The following is a 19,974-nucleotide window of genomic DNA, read 5'->3' on the forward strand; positions in this document are numbered from 1 at the left end:
AACATCGGTAACGGTTGCACGTATCTCCTTTGTTATTTCATCTTTTCCACAGTACTCTCTCTCTCTCTCTCTCTCTCTCTCTCTCTCTCTCTCTCTCTCTCTCTCTCTCTCATTTACATACACGAAAGATGAGACGATTTGCTCGTGTTTTATTACACGAGAATTCTTTGGGTGTCATAATTTTGCGGGACGTATTTGCTGATCCCAAATGGTGCATTGTTGAGGTGCTGGAACATTGTCTGCAGGTTTCTCTATTTGCGAGCGAGTTTATCATGCCGAATATTTATCCCCCCCCCCCCCCCCCCCCACTCTCTCTCTCTCTCTCTCTCTCTCTCTCTCTCTCTCTCTCTCTCTCTCTCTCTCTCTCATGGCGGTTTGCTTGTCTTTGTTGTATATGATTATATGAAATTTAATATTCGAGTGTTATGGGGTTCCTCTCCTACCATTATATTTGTGTGACAGATTATACAGTAAAGAATATCCAGGAGAGGAAGACATTTATATTCCAGGGAATATTTTTCGTTGTCTAAGATTGCTTGGAAATTTTAAAAGCATCTCTGGTAACAAATGCATTGTGAATAAGAAGAAGACGCGAACATTTCATTTTTATTGTATCATTTTGAGTCTTAGCGCCAGATTTTTCAAGTTTCATTCCAATGTATTCTACCTTGTGAAAAACCAATTCATTGCTTTCCACCAACGAAAGCTCTTCGTTATACGATACCATTGTGTTTTAGTTGACAAAACTAGTCAACTTGACCGGTTGAACTTTCTTTGAAACTCTGGAACTTCAAAACTCATTTCAAGTTAGGTGGTTTTGGGAAGCCTATTAAAAGCCTCTGCGGCCGAGGTGGTGTTTTTTTGGCTTACTGAGATGTTACTGTATTTATTGGAAGATATGCTTAGGTGTTAAGTTAATTAGATTTGTTTCAGTATCTCTTCAAAATAATTAATCTCAACAGGGAAGGTTACGCATGTTTCATGTTCTGCAATTGCAATGTAAGGTTTGAAATTATGCAGATTTTCTTTGTTAGGGCATTAAGCCCAAGGAAAACAGTTACTTGCATGTGATGGTTTCATGTATTGTAACTGATTAATAAATTTATTGGTGTCCACCCTAAAAAAAAAACTACAGTTTACTTTGAAACGACCTACTTTTAGAAGTTTTTAATGTGAATTAACTCCTCAGTATGTGTGTGTGTGTGTGTTTTTTTTTTTTAGGTGCTCCCTCAGTAAATACTTGGATTCCTCAAGTTGGCAAATATAGAACAACATTGGTGTCTGAGATTTGTTATTGAGAGAGAGAGAGAGAGAGAGAGAGAGAGAGAGAGAGAGAGAGAGAGAGAGAGAGAGAGAGAGAGAATGGGCGATGCATACATTAGATAGTGAGCCTTAAAATGAGACATTTTTCCTTTACTTAATCGGCTTATGCTGTGCAATTTGCATATAAACGAGGAAGGATTTATTTATTTTTTTTTATGTCTGTCTACGGGGAAGGAAACTTTCATTTATCTTCACTGTCGACGACGAAGGGGAATGATGAGACTGCAGAACCAACCACCACCAGAGGGAGCCTCCTCGGCAGCAATATCACAGGCACTGTTCCAATTTCTTATTCTATGCAGGGTTCGTTGCGGTGTCCTTAGACAAGCATCCTCAAATGATTTAGGCTGAGTCTGCCACAATTTCAGCTAATACTGGCCCCCCCATCTCGTTCCGGCAAGAAGCCAAAAACTTTAGCTCCTCCTCCTCTTCTTACCCTACCCCACCATCCTCCCTCCCCTCCCCCCCTTCCCCTCCTCCTCTTCCAGCGAAAAGGAGCACCCCGATAAATGTTTCCTGTCAAGACCTGAGTGAGGAAAAGTCGAATGGGGAAATGGGTAAGCGAGATAGCACTAGTTGGAGCCGCCCCCACACCCTTCCCCTCCCCCTCCCGTCGTTGAATTCGTTTGGTCAGGATGGTAATAATGGCTGCCAAATGATGGCGAAAGCTTTGAAATTTTGGGAATGATACTCCCCTGAAATGGGGTCAGTGCGCTCGAATGATTTCAGAAATTGCCGAAATAAAGATTCAATTAGTGGCCGAGTCTCCAGTATTCTTTAACTGGGCAGTTTCCAAGCAAAGAATTGGGGTTTCTACAGTCGACCGACTTTCCTCTTGTCAGCAGGCACATCTCGTTTTCTTTTAGCCATTCCTGCTGAGAGAGAGAGAGAGAGAGAGAGAGAGAGAGAGAGAGAGAGTGAGTTCAGTAGTCGCCGCTTCGAATGCTCTCTTGGACGTGATTTCCCGACCCCATTTACAACCTCATTAAACCTATTGAGGGCCTCGCTTCCCAAATGGGCCCGCTTTACCCACACCCAGGGAGTTCCAGGACATCTCCAAGAATCTGACGCCCTAACCACTTGCCTTTCGGTAATGGTTCTTATAACTGTGTTCCCATTATATCTTTTTCGTGGATCAACGACTTGTAACTCGATTTTATTTAGTTTTAATTCAGAAGGCCGAGTTTTATTTAGTTTTAATTCGGAAGGTCTAGTTTTATTTAGTTTTAATTGAGAAGGCTGGTATTTTTTATTATTTTTTTTTGTTGGGGGGGGGCGGGGTTAGGGGTTTGTTTCCCAATTTTCTAGATGCCCCAAATTTCAAGCCGGGTCGTGGTAAGCAGGGCTTAACGATACGAAAAATAAAAATCTTGGTCGATGTGGCATTATTTTTTTTTTCTTCAAACTACAGAAACTGTAAGGTCTGTATATCAGCAGTTTTCGTTACTTCGTAACTGTCTCAATGAGTTTGAGAGTAGATCTATATTTTTTTCACTTAGTTATTTGAGGATTTAAATTTTTGAGGATTCTGTGGTAGCAGCCTATGATCAGCTACTTTATATCAGTCTTTGACTTTCCCGAGCTTGTTTGATACACAGTCTTATAGAATTTGCCATTTCGCTTTTGTTGAGGTGAACCATCTTGTTTTGAATATGGTAGATAATGTTTTAATTTAGAAAAAAATTGAGCAGATTAAAAAAGAAAGAAACGATGACTTGACTCGAAGGCACAAAAGTGTGCAGGAAAAAAAAAAAAAAAAAAAAAAAAAAAATAGAAGAGTTGACCAGCAAGTAACAAGAGGCCAAATGGTGTAAGGACAGATTTTAGTACCTATAATGTACAGAAGACCTTAGGCAGAATTTACAAAGGAGTTTGTGAGCCTTGAACAAAAAGAGGGTGATTGGCCGAAAGAAAAATGGCGGAGGAAGAGGAAGAAAGTGCGCAAGGGCCAGTTTTAAAGGGGGACCTAACAGTGTCATAAGCAAGATTTATGACCAATTAAGGCACTCCTTTTCTTTCCCTTTTTACTTTTTGAATATGCAATTTTTTTCTCGTTCCTTTATAAAGACCGTCTGACAGTGCATACGCACCCCGGCTTTACAGTAATATTCTGTGCTTTTTTATCTGGTCACAAATACGAGGAGCCTTCTGAATTAGGTTTAATTTTTGTTCTGGTGACTCATGTGGAATGCTCATTGTGGCTACCGTTAAGAAAGGACCCTTTGCTGTTGGTAATATTTTAAAAGTTATTCTAATTGAGGGTCTCTCTCTCTCTCTCTCTCTCTCTCTCTCTCTCTCTCTCTCTCTCTCTCTCTCTCTCTCTCTCTCTCTCTCATATTTAGTCTTATAAACTCTCGTACACAGTAGTAAACACTTCTCTGCGTGTGAATTTTGAATCTTGCCTTCAGAAGATTAAACACCAAGTTCTTGAAATTCTTGCTTGCTGTCAAAAGATCTTAGTAGCCGGTACTAAATTTTGATAAAGGCATACGATTTGTATTATCATAACTATAATCCATTTTGATAATCTTTTGCAAGTTACCAATGTTTAGAAATAATAACTCTGATTTAGAAATAATAACTCTGATACCAATAATTTTTTTACCAACTCCTATTAGAGAACGTTCATGTTTTTTTTTATTAATTTTTTTTATTTCGGAAGTTTTTGTTTTAGTCCTAAAGAAATGACCTTATCACTGAATACAATAGGTATATAGAATCCTAGCGTTGTACGCAGCATGATTACGTACATATTCGAGACAATGCATACGAAATTACGATGACTATGGAAAGAAGGCGTTCTCCTTTTAGCGTGTAATACCCAACACTTAGACGACAGAGATTGCAGAATCGTCATGGAGAGCCGTTTATATACCTTTTCTTAAGGCATTCTTCGTGCACTCTTGCCTTTGTCCCAAGTACATGTTCAGTTTTTACAGTAACTTTTGGTACCCATTGATTTTCGAGTTGTCTGTTGTTGTGTACTGCCCTAAATTGGAAGACTTCGGTATCTGCAAAAATATAAAAAAGAAAAATGGTAGATAATGCAGTTTTCCCTTGCCTTAGTACTGACATTGCGGATACTGAAAATGGGACCCCCTAAATACTAGTGGAAAGCATTGAAGAATCATTCTGAAACTGCAGTAACTTGAATTATATTAGTGTTTCACGAGCCTAACAGGTGGCATATAAATCATTTCGAAAAGTTTGCAGATAGTGCAGTTTTCCATTCTGCATTTTATTTTTTAACCATTGCTGAAGTAATCGCAAGATTGCACTGTGCCCGAGCGATTATGCAACGGCATTCTTTATTTTTAAGTATCGTTGGGGTGGTAACTGAGTTGAGCTTCATTCGGTTACTGGACTTCATGGAACAACACTCACCGCTTCATTATGGAAGTAAAATGCTTCTGCTTGTTTACTAAAGAACTAAAGTAATTTATCTTAATTTATCTTGTTATTATCAGGAAGCAATACGCAGATTTTGTAGTATCCTTATGTGATAGCTTCTGATGATTCCTAAAGATACGTCACTGTTGTGGCGAGTCTCTGCAATGTCCTTTATTGAAGATCGCAGCCTCTTTAATAATGTATGAGACGTCCTGACTGCCGTGTTTCCTTTGCAATTCAGGTACGGGGTCGTCGTGAATTTCTTTTGAAGCACAGACCTCACATGAAAAGGTATGGGGGAGTCTTCATATTTTCATATTGCACTGAAAAAAAATAGCTTAAAAAAAATCAAATAGGGTTTCTAGAATTTTCTTTAGTCTTTACGTTAGATTCTACCGGAGAAAACCAAGCTCTGTCCTTTTTGTTCAAGATTTTCCCATGTTGATCAAGGCTATTTGGTATTTGATGAGTGGATTATTTCCTGTGTATTCAGGACATAGTAGTTTTCTGCTTTTATTTATTTATTTTTTCATTTGCCATGCCATGGACAAATTATCAGGGTTTGCAAATTACAGTTGTTTTCGTTAAGGAACATACGTAATAACAAGTACGGTCATGCAGACAGACATTCGCAGAGGGTTTCAAGATATCCGTTCATAAACCGGGAGAGTTGCATTCCGCAAACTGTGTTGGATAAATGTGAAAGGTAAAGCAGAGGCTCTCGTCATATTTTTGTTGCGAATAAGCATCACGGATATCCAGTTTCATCATGGGAAGCGAGACCCGCATTATTCTTTTGTATACAGGCATTCTGCAATTGTTCCTGCTTGCCTTTTCCGGGTCTTCACAAACACGGGGAGAGTAATATTTTGGTGTACTTTTGTTCGCACAATGCGCCCAGGAATGGCATTCTGGTAAAAAGGAAATCGTTAAGCGTTATCAGGTGCCGGTGTTATAGTCTGTATCTATCTCTTCTCTTTTGTTGTTTCTTTGAGCTGCAGTCGAAGGTTTCACGCTAAAATTGTGGAGGGCTCCAGGGATGAGGCGAATGAAATGATGATTATCGTTAATGACATAACTTAATTTTGACATGCTGAGATTAGTGGTTCAGAAGCAGCTGTTTGAGACTGAGATCTAACTTCTGTCAGGAGGATATTGTTAGTAGGGGGTTGCTTTTAAGTAATTGCCCCTTGCAAAGTTATCCACAAAACGTTTCCGGGTAAATTTCCTGCAGGCTTTCATGACATCCTTTTTTTTTATCCAGGAGCTTCTTGTTGTGTACCCTACAGCGTGTGTCTTTATGGCGATTGCTTTTTAGGTTGACATGGATGACACGCAGAGACGGGCCTTTTCAAGGGTTTTGCTGCGTCGACCTGCACGTAATATTGTGTGTCCATAATTACGGCTTATGTGGCTCTTCTTTTCGGGGTGGGGCCCCCTGTTGTCGCTTTTCTTTTCGGGGAAGGGGACCTCCGCTGTCCCTTGATTTGAGGTCTTATTCCTCCTTGATTGTAGTTATTTGTGTATGGATCTGCAAATACTCCCCAGTTCAGATGCGTCCCAGTCGTTGCGTGCTTAGCTGCTTTTCGTGGACAATATTACGGGTATTATCATCTGTTGCATTGGAGATCTGCCATTTAACATATTGCATTTCATTCTCTTGTCCTTTTGAGCATTTGTTTATGGCTTCATGTTCCGTGATCTCGATGTTGGGTGGCTGATGGAAAGGATAATGTTTCAAATGGCTGGAGGTTTATTTCGTACCGTTGTTTCTCCGAATTATTTGGTAGTCATGGATATTATGTTATTATGTCTATTTTTCCATAATCATTTCCATTTCATTGCATCTTCCTTTTAGTTTTCTTCGTTATAAACGATCTCGCTATCAGATTAAATCCCCTCTGCCAGTTCTGCCTTACCTTATGGTAGCCCGGGTACCCCCCGAGCTCTACCCAGATGGCATCGAGGAATGTCACATCGCCTCCTCCTCCTCCTCCTCCTCCTCCTCCGCTCCTCTACTGGTGCTACCGCACAAATCTCATCATCACTGCTGTTGGCCCCTGGTGCTGCCGAATTACTGGTGGTGACTAGGCATAATCTCTTCTTCACTATTCCTGACCCACCTTCCTCTCTTGCCCTCCCTCCCGCCTACTCCTCCTCCTCCTCCTCCTCCTCCTCCTCCTCCTCCTCCTCTAGTTCGTCTTCATGTCATTTTATTAATGTCATCATCACAACTGCTGCATTTTCCATTTTTTTTCATCTTTTGTGTTATATCTTACCCTCCCTTCTCCTTCGTGGTCCTTGGTCAACAGTTTTATCCATTCGTCACTGTAGATTGTTTTTCTTGCTATTTTTTATTTATTTATTACTGAAAACACGCTTTTCTTTCACTAGGTAAAGTGCGAATAGTTTATCAGTTAGTTTTCATATATACGACGGCTGTACTTAATCGGCAGATTAAATTCAAACCGTGCGTAATCCATACGCGTTAAGTTACCACTTTTTTTTTTTAGCATTCGTAGCAGCTTATATGTTATTTTACTAGAGCAGCATTTGTTTTCAACAATTTGATTATCTCTCCTCAACTTGTTTTGCATTCATGCTCGGGGGAATTCTTAACATTTTAGTGCCCTGTCACTTGACGTAGCTTAGTAGTCACTGCCGTTGAGGATTAAGGATCTTGCTCATAGATTATGCATCAGTGATCTGCTCAGCAAGGCGAGGCATTCCGTGGATGCGCCGGATGTTTTAGGGGTGTACTTTCATCTAAAACATTCGATGTCTTAGGCAGCAGTCGAATTGTCGAACGTCTTGTCCGCTGGTTATGAGAATTATTTACAGGACCCCGGGGGATAGTATTGGTTGGTTCGATCCCTGAGAGTTAGCTGTTTCAGGTGCAATAGATTTGTTGTCCTATTCCTAATTAAGAATGATGTATATTTTTTTGTGTGAAATATTCTCATGGAAATCATGTGAATCATTAAATGTCCAACTTGTTTGTTACAAAAAGGATTTGTTGATAGTTTTCCTTATTTATAATTGGTTTTCCATCCTGACTGGTTTTCCATCCTGACTGATTTGTGTGTATAATATATATACTTAAATAGAATATTGCATTAGAAGTAAGGATGCCTACGTAGATGTGTGTGTGTGTATGTATGTGTATATGTAAATATACATACATGAATACATACATATCTTTTGAAATAACAGCGTGGATTTTAAGATGGTGCCAGATATTTGTAGAACTATTTGGGTTTTGTTTGCCTCGCTTTTTGACTGTTGCTTATGACCTTTTTAGTAAAGTTACGTATTTTGCTTTAAGTTTAATTAAAAGTAAGGATATTTTGTTGCCGATGATTTGCCGTTTTTTTTTTTAACCGCGTAATGCAGGTTATATAATTTTGTATTGTTCTTAACTATTTTAAATGAATGATTACATTAATTCTTAGTACGAAGCAGAATGACTGTTTCTTAGTAACATTTTAAGAAATAGCAGTAGGGTGATTCAACACTGCGTTATGTGTGAAAGTTTTTTTTTAATGTTTTCATAAGGTAGTTATATTTTGTTGCAATAGAAAGCTTCCTTATTTTTAGAATAATTTTTCCCCAGCATCCCAATCGAAAACCAGTTAGATTTTGTCACCAGAAGTCCTGGCGGTGTTGGGGTTCTTTCGGACGGTCTTCGATGTTTTTGGAAACGAGAATAAACAGAGCAACATGTCAATTCGAATGCAAAGAAAGAAACGTAACCCGAGCGAGATTTGGCTTTGGACAAGCGAGTCCGACAGCGCGAGAGCGATTGTAATCCCATCGCGGATCGGTGTGTAAGGCCTTGAGAAATCCTTAGCATTGACCCCCGAAACTCTCGTCACTCGTTTGGAAGGAAGCCAGTCTTCTCGGCTTTACCCTTCAGGTGCGGGAGCCTTGTGTAGATAAAGGCTGCAAAGGCGAGAGCTAGTAGTCCCCAGGTAGCTTAACTCATGTGATCGTCTCAGACATCGGTCCCAAGAGACCGACCTGGTGTCAAGCTGTGGTCGGTTTTTTTTTTATATATATATATTCCTTTTTTCCGCTTTTTCATTGGAGTTTTCACCAGAGGAACTTAACTGTGTTTTTTTTCGTGTTTGACATCTATAGTGAATGTTTTTTTATTACCTGTTTTGATGCCAACGATTAGTTACACAAGGTGTGTTGGTTGTTAGTGCCCCAAATATTCTGATAATGGGAAATTAGAATGAGAGAGAGAGAGAGAGAGAGAGAGAGAGAGAGAGAGAGAGAGAGAGAGAGAGAGAGAGAGCGGTGGCGAGAGTAGGAGGTTAGATCTGAATATATTAGAAATTTATTGTAGGAAAACCCTTTCTTGCCTTTAGAAGATTTCTGTTTATTGTGTGATGTTTTGATTTAGTATTATTTTGCTTCAAATGTGTAACTACAAAAAATATAGTATTTTTGCGACATAATGACGTCAAGAACTACAACATACATCTTCACTTTGATGCCGAAATGCATGCGAAGCACATTCGCATATCTGCATACGAACGCATAATGGGAATCCATCATGCAAACAAACCTCGTATGTGGCATGAGACATCACCCTCCCCCCTCCCCCTCCCCCTCCCCCTCCGTCCCCCGTGGTTATTTGCCACACTTAGAGCCACAGCAGTTAATGATTGGTTACCCTGCAAACAGCTCCGGCAGATATTTGAATTTCCGCTTCCCCCCTCTGCCTTCAGGAGGAGCCGAAGCTGCAAGCGACTGTGCTTTCCCGGAATCGTTTGTTTACTCTTATAATAATTAGGAACATCCCGTATTTATTCTGACTGTGCGCCCCCTTGCTCTGCAACGTATAGGTCTTATCAAGGTATTCAGGTTAGCTTTTACTTTAGCCTTTATGGAGCCTGTTGGTTATCGGTAACTAAAGGGTGTACGGATGAATTTGCCATGTTACTCGTTTCTGTTTTCTTTCTCTGAGGGTCAGACCTGGTAAGTTCTTAATATTATAAAACCCAAAATGAATAACGAGCATTTAGTAGAGCATTTGATGTTTTTCATGGCTTGTATGCAGGCTTCATTGCCTATTGTGCTTTCAGCGTTAATGACTTGCCATTACTAACTGATCTTTTCTTCGTCTTTTCTCAGGCTCGTCGTTGAGTTCCCGTGGTGTTGATGGGGCGGGTTGGGCGGCGGGAGCATCGCCCCCCGCGGCAGCATGTGTGAGTGCTGGACCCCCAACGACGCCCCCGGCCCTCCTCCCCGTAGGCCCGCCAGGGTGGAGCCGGTCCACTCTGCGGGCCACACACACCGCCCACCAGGAGGAATGCCTTTTGCTTGCGAGCTCTACACCGCTAAGGGCGTGGGTGTGAATGACTACAGAAGCAGCAGGGGTGGCCACGGGGCCAGTGGCCGTGTCATGAGAGTGGGCGTCAGTGTTGTTCTAGTCTTACTGGTGTTATGTGGGTCATGCTTAGGCCACCGGACACAAAGGGGAGCCCCCTTCTCGTCATCTATATCGAGTGACAGTGATACTAAAGGTAGTAATAACGATGGAGCGGACCAAGTGACTGCGAGTGGTCCCTTAGTGGCCCAGTTCTGGACGGCTAACCGTAGTTTGGAACTCCAGCATCTGGTATACAATAGAGACGCAGGTGTCTTGTACGTCGGTGGCACGAACAGACTATGGGCGTTGGGAACAGCGCAGCTGAATCTGCAAGCCCGCGTTGAGACGGGCCCTCGGTTTGACTCCCCACGTTGCCACGCCTCTGGGTGCGGACAGGATCGGCGTGTGCCAACGGTCCTCACGGATAACGTGAACAAAGTCCTCGTTCTGGACCCCGACGCGTCGACGCTGATCATGTGTGGTTCCGTGTCACAGGGGGCCTGCGAAAAATTCCGGACGGCCAACATCTCCCTGACGCCGGAATTCCTGCCCAAGTCCGTAGCGGCTAACGATCCCAAATCGTCGACCTTTGCCTTCGTAGGTCCGGAGAGGTACAACCCTTGGGGAGGGTCTTCGGCTCTGTATGTCGGCACAACCTTCACGAACGTCGGTGATTACCGTCATGACGTCCCGGCGGTTTCTACCAGAAACCTTTACGATTTAGATTATTCAGAGTTTAGTTTCAGTAAACAGTCCCTCCTTCGGATTGATGTCAAGTACAGGGACCACTTCCTCGTGCAGTATGTCTACGGATTCAACGCCAGCGACTATGCCTATTTCGTGACCGTTCAGAAGCGGTCGCACTTGCCCGGCCAGGACGAATCTGGCTACATCTCCCGACTGGCTCGCACTTGCATCACCGACTCCAACTACGACTCGTACACGGAGATCACTCTCGAGTGTCAGGGAACCGACGGTACCAACTACAACCTCGTACAAGATGCCAAGCTGGTGAGCGCTGGAAGCGATCTGGCTTCAAGTATGGGCATCAGCGTCGGAAGTCCCATTCTTGTTGGGGTGTTTGCCCCATCCCAGGGGCACACGGCCTCTCCGCTGAAGGCGTCGGCCGTTTGTGTGTTTTCAGTCCACGATATAGAGATTAAATTCAACGAAAATGTCCACATGTGTTTCAATGGAACAATGCACTATCGCAGTATGGAATATATTTCGGGGCCCATAATGGACGGGAAATGCCCAGCTGCCGGGGTGAGTATAGAAGAGTTCATAACTTTTTTTATTTTATGTTCTAGATTAATTTTATCTTCAAATCATTCAATCAGACAACTTTGTTATTTATATTTGAAACTGTAAATTGTTTTGATCATTAATACCACTTTTTGTACACAAACAGTATAAAGAAACCTTTTAGTCTTCTAATTTTTTATTTTGCAATTCAACGCAGACTTAAGATACACACGACTTTTTCTGTAGTAATTTTTTCAAAGAATAAACTTTTTTAAATATGCATCAACTTTATACAATAGATACTTAAGATTTCCATCCCGCTTGAAAATAATTTGTTCCGGTACTGCTGTCATATTATTGCGTGATGTTTAGACTGGTTTTGATAAATAGAGAACTAAAAGAGAAACGCCCCTCACAAGCACGCCAGATATCGTCTTGGTCACTTTTGTGAGCTGGATAAGATATAAGATTTTTTTTTATTTTACTTGACACTGCATTCATACACGTTTCTCTCTCTCTCTCTCTCTCTCTCTCTCTCTCTCACCTGCCCAGTCACTATCCTTTATTCTTCCGGGTACACAAAAAGCTTTCCTATTCTTCCAGTTACATGTCCACATTTATTTTCTCCGACATTCTTGTAAACAGAAAGAGAGCAATTAATCGACTTAGACGTTCCATTTTTATTAGATATAGACACATCGACACACACCACAAACACACCCCACAGAGAGAGATAGAAGAGAAGAAGAAGAGAGAGAGAGAGAGAGAGAGAACTAATATTCCTTGATGACTAATAAAATATGAAGAAAACTTTGTGTGTGTGTGTATGAATTTTCATCTCATCACCGTGATTCATATATATGTATTAAGCTACAAATGTCCTTTAATATCCAATTCGCTCTACTTCTGTTCGAATACACGAGAGTACGAAATTATTATCAACTGAAAAATTCCCCTTAGGTTAACAAATGAAAATAAATCAATTCCGAGGCAGAGCGAATTGGATATCAAAGGACATTTGTCGCTTTGCACGCGCGCGTGCACACACACACACACACACATATATATATACATATATATATATATATATATATATATATATATATGTATATATGATATATATATATATGTGTGTGTGTGTGTGTGTGTGCAAAGCGACAAGTGTCCTTTGATATCCAATTCGCTCTACCTCGGAATTGATATATTTTCATATATGTTAACCCAAGGGGAATGTATTAGTTGACAACAATTTCGTCCTTTCGTGGATTCGAACTAGCACACGGGTACATCGAATGGATATTATAGGACATTTGTAGCTTAATACAAGTATGTGAATCACGGTGATGTGATGAAAATTCACACACACACACAAAGTTTTCTTAGTCATCGAGGAATACCAGTTCTCTCTCTCTCTCTCTCTCTTCTCTCTCTCTCTCTCTCTCTCTCTCTCTGTGGCTTATAAAAAATGGAACGTCTAAGTCGATTAATTGCTCCCTTTCTGTCTCCAAGAATGTCGCAGAAAATAAATGTGGACATGTAACTGGAAGAATAGGAATGGTTTTTGTGTCCACGGAAGAATAAAGGATAGTAATTGGGCAGGTGGGAGAGGTGTTTCTTTTATGAAGAAAAAGAAGATAGCAGCAGCGAGGAACCGGGAGAAAAGTTAAACGTTCTTGGTGCGAAGTTGTCGATGTGTGTGGCGAGGCAAGGGGGATTATTGTCTACATTCCGGGCGTCATTGAAGGGTTGGGGTAATTGGCAGTTTTCAGAGGCCTTGTTAACTGGTTGCAGAGAAAGCGCGTTTTTCTAGCTTTCTTGTGAATAGGGACTGACCATCTCGGTATGTGTTTTGATTAGCGTCCTCTAATTTGACAATTAACGAAATCAGTACGAGAGAATTCGTCTTGGGTGGTAGGTTTCAATGACAAGACGTTTGAGTCGTAAATATGCATATGACAACTGAGATTAATTGAATCCAATGAAGATAGATGGGCATGAGTTAACAGTATGACACGAAAAACATGTTCTTGGGAAAGATACCTTTTATCTTAACAATTTTTTTTATTGCGGTTTATTCTCTTTCACTGTTTCATAAGATCTCTCTACACTTTCGTCACTTGCTAGTTGAAAGCTTTGCAATATGGTCTCACTTAGATTTTGGTCCCCAGCTCTCCTCATTGTTCGTGTACATTTGCTATGCCTGCGGTGGTAGTGAAGCGTGGAAAAAAACCTGGGGAAAAAAATTAATCATATCGTATCCTCTACTAAAGGGACGTTTTGTGTGTTTGCTGGCAATCCATCAAGTGCCTCCCTCTTCCCTTTCGTGTAGGCAGCGTATTAGGCTCGTATAGGTAACAATACATAGAGTCATAGTGAATTTGGTGATCATGATTAACTTAGGGAAGCACGTACAGGTGATAAGGTCTCGCAGGTGAGTTGTAACCAGTGCTATGTGGTGCTACTTTTAGATGGATTGAGTGGAAAGAGAAATGATAACGAGTTTGTATATCCGTCTATTTTTCTTGCCCCATACGCTCCCCCCCCCCCCCCCCTCTCTCTCTCTCTCTCTCTCTCAAATCTCTCTCGTCTCTCTCTCTCTCTCTCTCTCTCTCTCCTTCATTTTAGGGCTGGATTAGGAGAGGGCCTTATCTTGCCAGCATATTGGCTTTTACTCTTAAAAGAATAGGAATGCTGCGGTATATATATGTGAGCCCCCTTGGTCATGCGTGTGCTTATTGACAGCCGTAATCAGCGTTCTTCGCCAGATCCGAGCGTTAAGCTTCGAGGATTGAAAATAGTACACACAACTTCTTAGTTGATAGCGTCACGCTTCGCCATTTCACACCGACCGACCGATGTGGTTTGTCTTCCTGCCGTCTTGGAGATTAGCCTCCGTTGTTAGCAGGTGACGAAGAGATGAAAGGTGAAGGAGGGATCATTTTCAGTAGGGTCTAAGCGACCCCCACCGTTAAGTTTATACCTGGTAGAATATTTTTCTTGCGTGCGGTTTTCCGTTTGCTGGTAGAGGCCTCTCTCTCTCTCTCTCTCTCTCTCTCTCTCTCTCTCTCTCTCCCCTCTCCATCTCGGGCTTCTTCTCATCTCTCTCTCTGCTCTCTGTCCACTCACATATATTTATATATATGACCTCATCACATACACACACATCACACACACACACATATATATAAATATGTATTACACACCTATATATATTATATAATATATATATATATATATATGTGTGTGTGCAGTGAATGTCTCTGTGTGTGTGGCAGTGAACTCAAGAAAGAGACGTCTTAAGACCTACTAGGTACCTCTGGGAGGAAATGATATTGTACTTTCATGAATCTTGGAAGACGCACGTAGGAAGAGAATTCAAGAGCTCTTCAGTTAAAGGACAGAAAGTTTCCAGACCGGACATGTGGATTCATGTCTCTACCTAATGGGTTTAGTCAAGTAATTCTTGAGGTCTAGGAGTAAGTGGTGCTTATTGTAGACCAGCAGTTAATAATGGCCCCATTGTCTCTTTGGACTTTTCATCGTTAAACGCTGTGAAATAGTTCAAGTATCTTGCATCAAGTTGCGGTAATTAATGTAAACTAAATTGTATAAATAGTTTTTGCTACTATCCAGAACAGATTATTTATGCCAGGAACGCCTGACTAAAATATGTTAGAGAAGAGTTATTGAAGAGGTTTTAATAATTTTTTATTTTTATCGGATGGAGTGTGGGAACGCCAATGGATACCCATGGTAGGGCTTAGAAAGGTTTCGCGTTTAAAGTATATATTAATAGGAAAAGTTGTCTTATTTTAAACATAAATAATTTTCCTCAAATTGGTAGTCTACATGTAACTAAACGGCATTCCCCGGTCAAAAATATGAAAAGTATCAACAGCTAGTTATCTGCGCTGAAAGCGTTATTCAATTACCTGGCATTCCCGTGACGTACCTAGATATGTTAATTGAATATAGTAGGAAATGTGTTTTTGCATGACTCAAAGAGACCGACAGCTTTTGATGAAAAAACATCAAAGCCCTATTACCCTTCGTGATTCTGCTAGTTGTTTTTTTATGATTAGGTCAGGTTTTTTTTTTTTTCGTCATTTGGCAAGTTTACTATCCAACCTGCTCTCTACATCAGAACAATAAATATCATAGTGAGTACATGTTATCGAGGACCTGGTAGAAAGTTGATAAGACTCAAACATGCAAATTGTCCACTTACTTTAGTGTAACAGGGTCCAAACTTACCTGTAAAATGTACTGCGTATTGCTAGTATTGTTAATTATTATCGGATGGTTGTTGAATAGTTGTGTGATACTGTGTTACTTATACAAAACATTTTTAAAGTTATTTTCCTTCTCCTCTCTCTACCTCTGAAATAAATAAGGTGTTCAAAACAAAATTCCACGGTAGAGAGAGAGAGAGAGAGGAGAGAGAGAGAGATATCTGTCATATTCTACTCCCACTCTGGATGACTTGCAAATGTAGCTGTTTCTAGTGTTCCCATACTTGCATAGACCACCTTTTAGTTGGGGCAGTTTCTCTGTAATTATATTCCTTCTTATTCTTAACGAGTAATTATTTGGGAAATTATATAGAAGTCTGTGACACTCATCAGAATGGATATGTATCAATTCATAGAGGTACACACACATATATATATATGTGTGTGTTCAATAAGGTATTTATTCTGAGTGGCACTTCTTGATTTGTATAGTGTAAATATATATATATATATATATATATATATATATATATATATATATATATATATATATGTATATATATGAAGGAAATAAGTAGAAACCAATTTTGGCATATGGATTTATTTTGAACAGTGTACCTTGTTATCGGAGGCAGCAATTAGTGAAAAATGTAACATCTTACCATTGGAATGTTTGTAACTGCCACGTCTCCATGTTTCCCCCCTCTTAACATTTCTTCCTTTACCCCTTTTGTGTGCGGTCCTTTGTGTGCGTGCGTACCTCTCCATCCGCTTTCCATTTCCCGGCTGCGTCCGAGGAAGGCCAGCCCTCTATCTAGTCCTGCCATCTCTGGTCGTATGTTTGTCCCTGCTACGGTAACTTCCGATGCGTCCCGTCTTATCTGCTTCATCTGCCTCGAAGACTTTCTGCTGGGCAGCAGCAGGCTCTCCTCTCCCTCTCCTCTCCTCTCCTCTCTCTCCTCCTCTCAAAGCTGCCTCATGCCATCCTCGCCCCGTTTGCCCTTCCCGGTCAAAAGGAGTTCATCATGACCCCAGGGTTATTTTAGAAGGCTTCGATGGGGGTCCCAACAGATTCCTGAACTCCTGCCTGACCCGAGAGAATTATTTTTGGTTTTTCCCCTCCACGACCTCTTGTGCCTTTGGGAGCGGGTTGGGGTTATGGTTGGGGAACGAATGGGGAAGCAGACCTCGATGTTCGTGAGTAACAGCCTATATACGGAAATAAGGATTTTGCCATAGAGTCCCTCACGGTTTAATTAAATTTAGCATTTTGTAAAAATAAATATTGAATTTCCTATTGATCAAAACGTCCTTGATTTTAGCTGACGTTTGCTCCGTGCCAGCAAAACAATGATCTCTAATAGCAAGCGAAACCGTTTCACTTTATAACCTTTGGCCACTTAGCGTTATTAAACCACTCTCCGATTTGAACGGATCATTATGCTCCGGGGAAAGAAGAGGGTTCGAATTGGACAGCATAAAACTTTCTCAAGTTCTTGCGAAAACTTATGAAGGTGACCCAGAGGGAGGTTTATGCAGCAGAAGTTTCCTTTTAACCAAGACTGCATAGTAGAGCTTTTAGGGGACCTAACTGCAGATTGTATTTATGTCAGTATTAAGGATAATTTTAGATTTTTTTTTTTTACCCGGTAATGGTTTTAGACTTAAAGAAATGTGAATAGAATTCTGCATAATGTGATTGTCTCTTAGCTTCTGTATAAGCTTGAGGAAATGAGGAGGAGAGGACGAGAGAGAGAAGAGAGGAGAGAAAGAGAGAAAGAGAAAAAGAAGGAAGGAAGGAAGAGAAGAAAAGAAGAGGAAGAGAAAAAGAGAGATATGTAAAGCAATGGTTCTGATGAGTGGTTTCACTTTTGTAGAGTGGTGAATGCCTCGTTTTAAACCCTTCCGCATGTAATACTGATTTGACGTTTATTTTGCATGTTAACGACGGACCAATAGTGTCTTATTTCTTCTCTGTCTCTCCTGCTGCGACCAACGGCATTCGATTGTCATCAAGGAACTAAGTCACTTTTTAGATTTTAAATATAGTTACCCACGCTTGAACTTTTATGCAGCAAACCACAAAACGCCCTCCTTTCGTTCCTTTACCTCCCTGGTTCAAGGCTCCAACCCCCAGTGGGGGTTGGGGTGGGGGGAGGGTTGTTAGTGCCGTCAGTGCACCTCAAGTGGTTCCCTGTATGCATTATTTAAGGGTCGTTGCAGCATCCCTTCGGCCATTGGCTATAACCTCTTTCATTCATTTTACTGTACATCCGTTCATATTCTCTCTCCCATCAGACTTTCCACCCTCTCTAACATTTGTTTCGTAATGCAACTACCGGGTTTCCTTCTTACTGTCAGTTACCCTTCCAGAGCTGAATGACCCCGTAGTTCCCTTCGCTTGGCCTTTGGCCTGAAATCTATATTCTAAGAATCCAACTCGGGTTCAGTGAGAGAGAGAGAGAGAGAGAGAGAGAGAGAGAGAGAGAGAGAGAGAGAGAGAATGAATCTATGGAAACAGAAAGCCCTCGTGCTGCTAATGAAATTAGAGGAGGAAGAGGAGGAGGAGGAGGGGGAGGAGGAGGCGCCGGTGTTCGTGAATTAGTCATGCGTGGCGATGTGGTGCTGAAGTGAACTTGGTATTTGGGTCTAGGATTGCACCCGCGGCGTCTGACACGAAATCGGCGTTTCAGGACCCATTTGGGGTATTTGCCAGATATGTGGTAATTGGGTTTGGCATTTTGAATCTATAATGTGCGTGTGTATGAGAGCGAGTTGGGGTAGGGGGTGAGGCGACGAAGTAGAGAATGCAAATGAGGAGTGTTATTATTACTGCTGATATGTAAATAAACAATGGAATATAATTGTAGAGAAACATTGTCTTTATTTACAATATCTCACACACTGTAGTCTGTATTTATTTTTTATTCAGTATCTTTGACTTATTCTAGCTAAAGGTATTGAAAATACATATCGCCATATCATACATTGAGGTTTTGTGTATAATTCTTTAGTGCAAATAATATAATACTACGGTTATACCTGGAAAAGTTAAACTCCTGAAGTCTCACAAGTGATTTTATGATAAAGTGGAAAGAGAGCACAAATAATAATAATAATAATAATAATAATAATAATAATAATAATAATAATGAATAATAATTAACCATCTGATGTTGGACGACATCAAGCTGTATGGTAAGAGCATCAAGGAAATAGATACCCTAATCCAGACTGTTAGGATTGTATCTGGGGACATCAGGATGGAGTTTGGAATAGAAAAATGTGCCTTAGTCAACATACAAAAGGGCAAAGTAACAAGGACTGAAGGGATAAAGCTACCAGATGGGAACAACATCAAACACATAGATGAGTCGGGATATAAATACCTGGGAATAATGGAAGGAGGGGATATAAAACATCAAGAGATGGAGGACACGATCAGGAAAGAATGTATGCAGAGACTCGAGGCGATACTAAAGTCAAAACTCAACGCCGGAAATATGATAAAAACCATAAACACATGGGCAGTGCCAGTAATCAGATACAGCGCAGGAATAGTGGAATGGACGAAGGGAGAACTTCGCAGCATAGACCAAAAAACGAGGAAACATATGAGAATACACAAAGCACTACACCCAAGAGCAAATACGGACAGACAATACATAACACGAAAGGAAGGGGTAGGGGACTACTAAGCATAGAGGATGCATCAACATCGAGAACAGAGCACTGTGGCAATATATGAAGACCAGTGAAGACGAGGGGCTCAAGAGTGCATGGGAAGAAGGACTGATAAAAGTAGACGAAGACCCAGAAATAACAGAGACAGGAGAAAGACAAGCAGAAAAGAGGAATGGCATAACAAACCAATGCACGGACAATACATGAGACAGACTAAAGAACTATAGTCAGCGATGACACGTGGCAATGGCTACTAAGGGAAGAGCTTAAGAAGAAAGCTGAAGGAATGATAACAGCGGCACAAGATCAGGCCCTAAGAACCAGATATGTCCAAAGAACGATAGATGGAAATAACATCCCATATGTAGGAAGTGCAATACGAAAAATGAAACCATAAACCACATAGCAAGCGAATGTCCGGCACTTGCACAGAACTAGTACAAAAAGAGGCATGATTCAGTAGCAAAAGCCCTCCACTGGAGCCTGTGCAAGAAACACCAGCTACCTTGCGGTAATAAGTGGTACGAACACTAACCTGAAGGAGTGATAGAAAACGATTAGGCAAAGATCCTCTGGAACTATGGTATCAGAATAGATAGGGTGATACGTGCATATAGACCAGACGTGACATTGATTGACAGAATCCAGAAGAAAGTATCACTCATAGATGTCGTAATACCATGGGACACCAGAGTTGAAGAGAAAGAAAGGGAAAAAGTG

At 41.1% G+C, this 19,974-nt stretch overlaps 1 protein-coding gene across 1 annotated transcript in view; it reads left to right on the plus strand.

Moving 5' to 3' along the window:
- LOC135218106 (plexin-B-like) overlaps positions 1-19,974 on the plus strand; it is a 535,564-nt gene that overhangs the window by 89,730 nt on the left and 425,860 nt on the right. The window contains exon 2 of the mRNA XM_064254254.1: positions 9,856-11,359. Within this exon, the coding sequence (XP_064110324.1) occupies positions 9,926-11,359 (1,434 nt within the window). The 5' untranslated portion in view covers positions 9,856-9,925. The remainder of the gene's footprint in view (positions 1-9,855; positions 11,360-19,974) is intronic.

Source organism: Macrobrachium nipponense, chromosome 19 (assembly GCF_015104395.2).
Source record: "Macrobrachium nipponense isolate FS-2020 chromosome 19, ASM1510439v2, whole genome shotgun sequence".
NCBI classification, from domain to species: Eukaryota; Metazoa; Arthropoda; class Malacostraca; order Decapoda; family Palaemonidae; genus Macrobrachium; species Macrobrachium nipponense.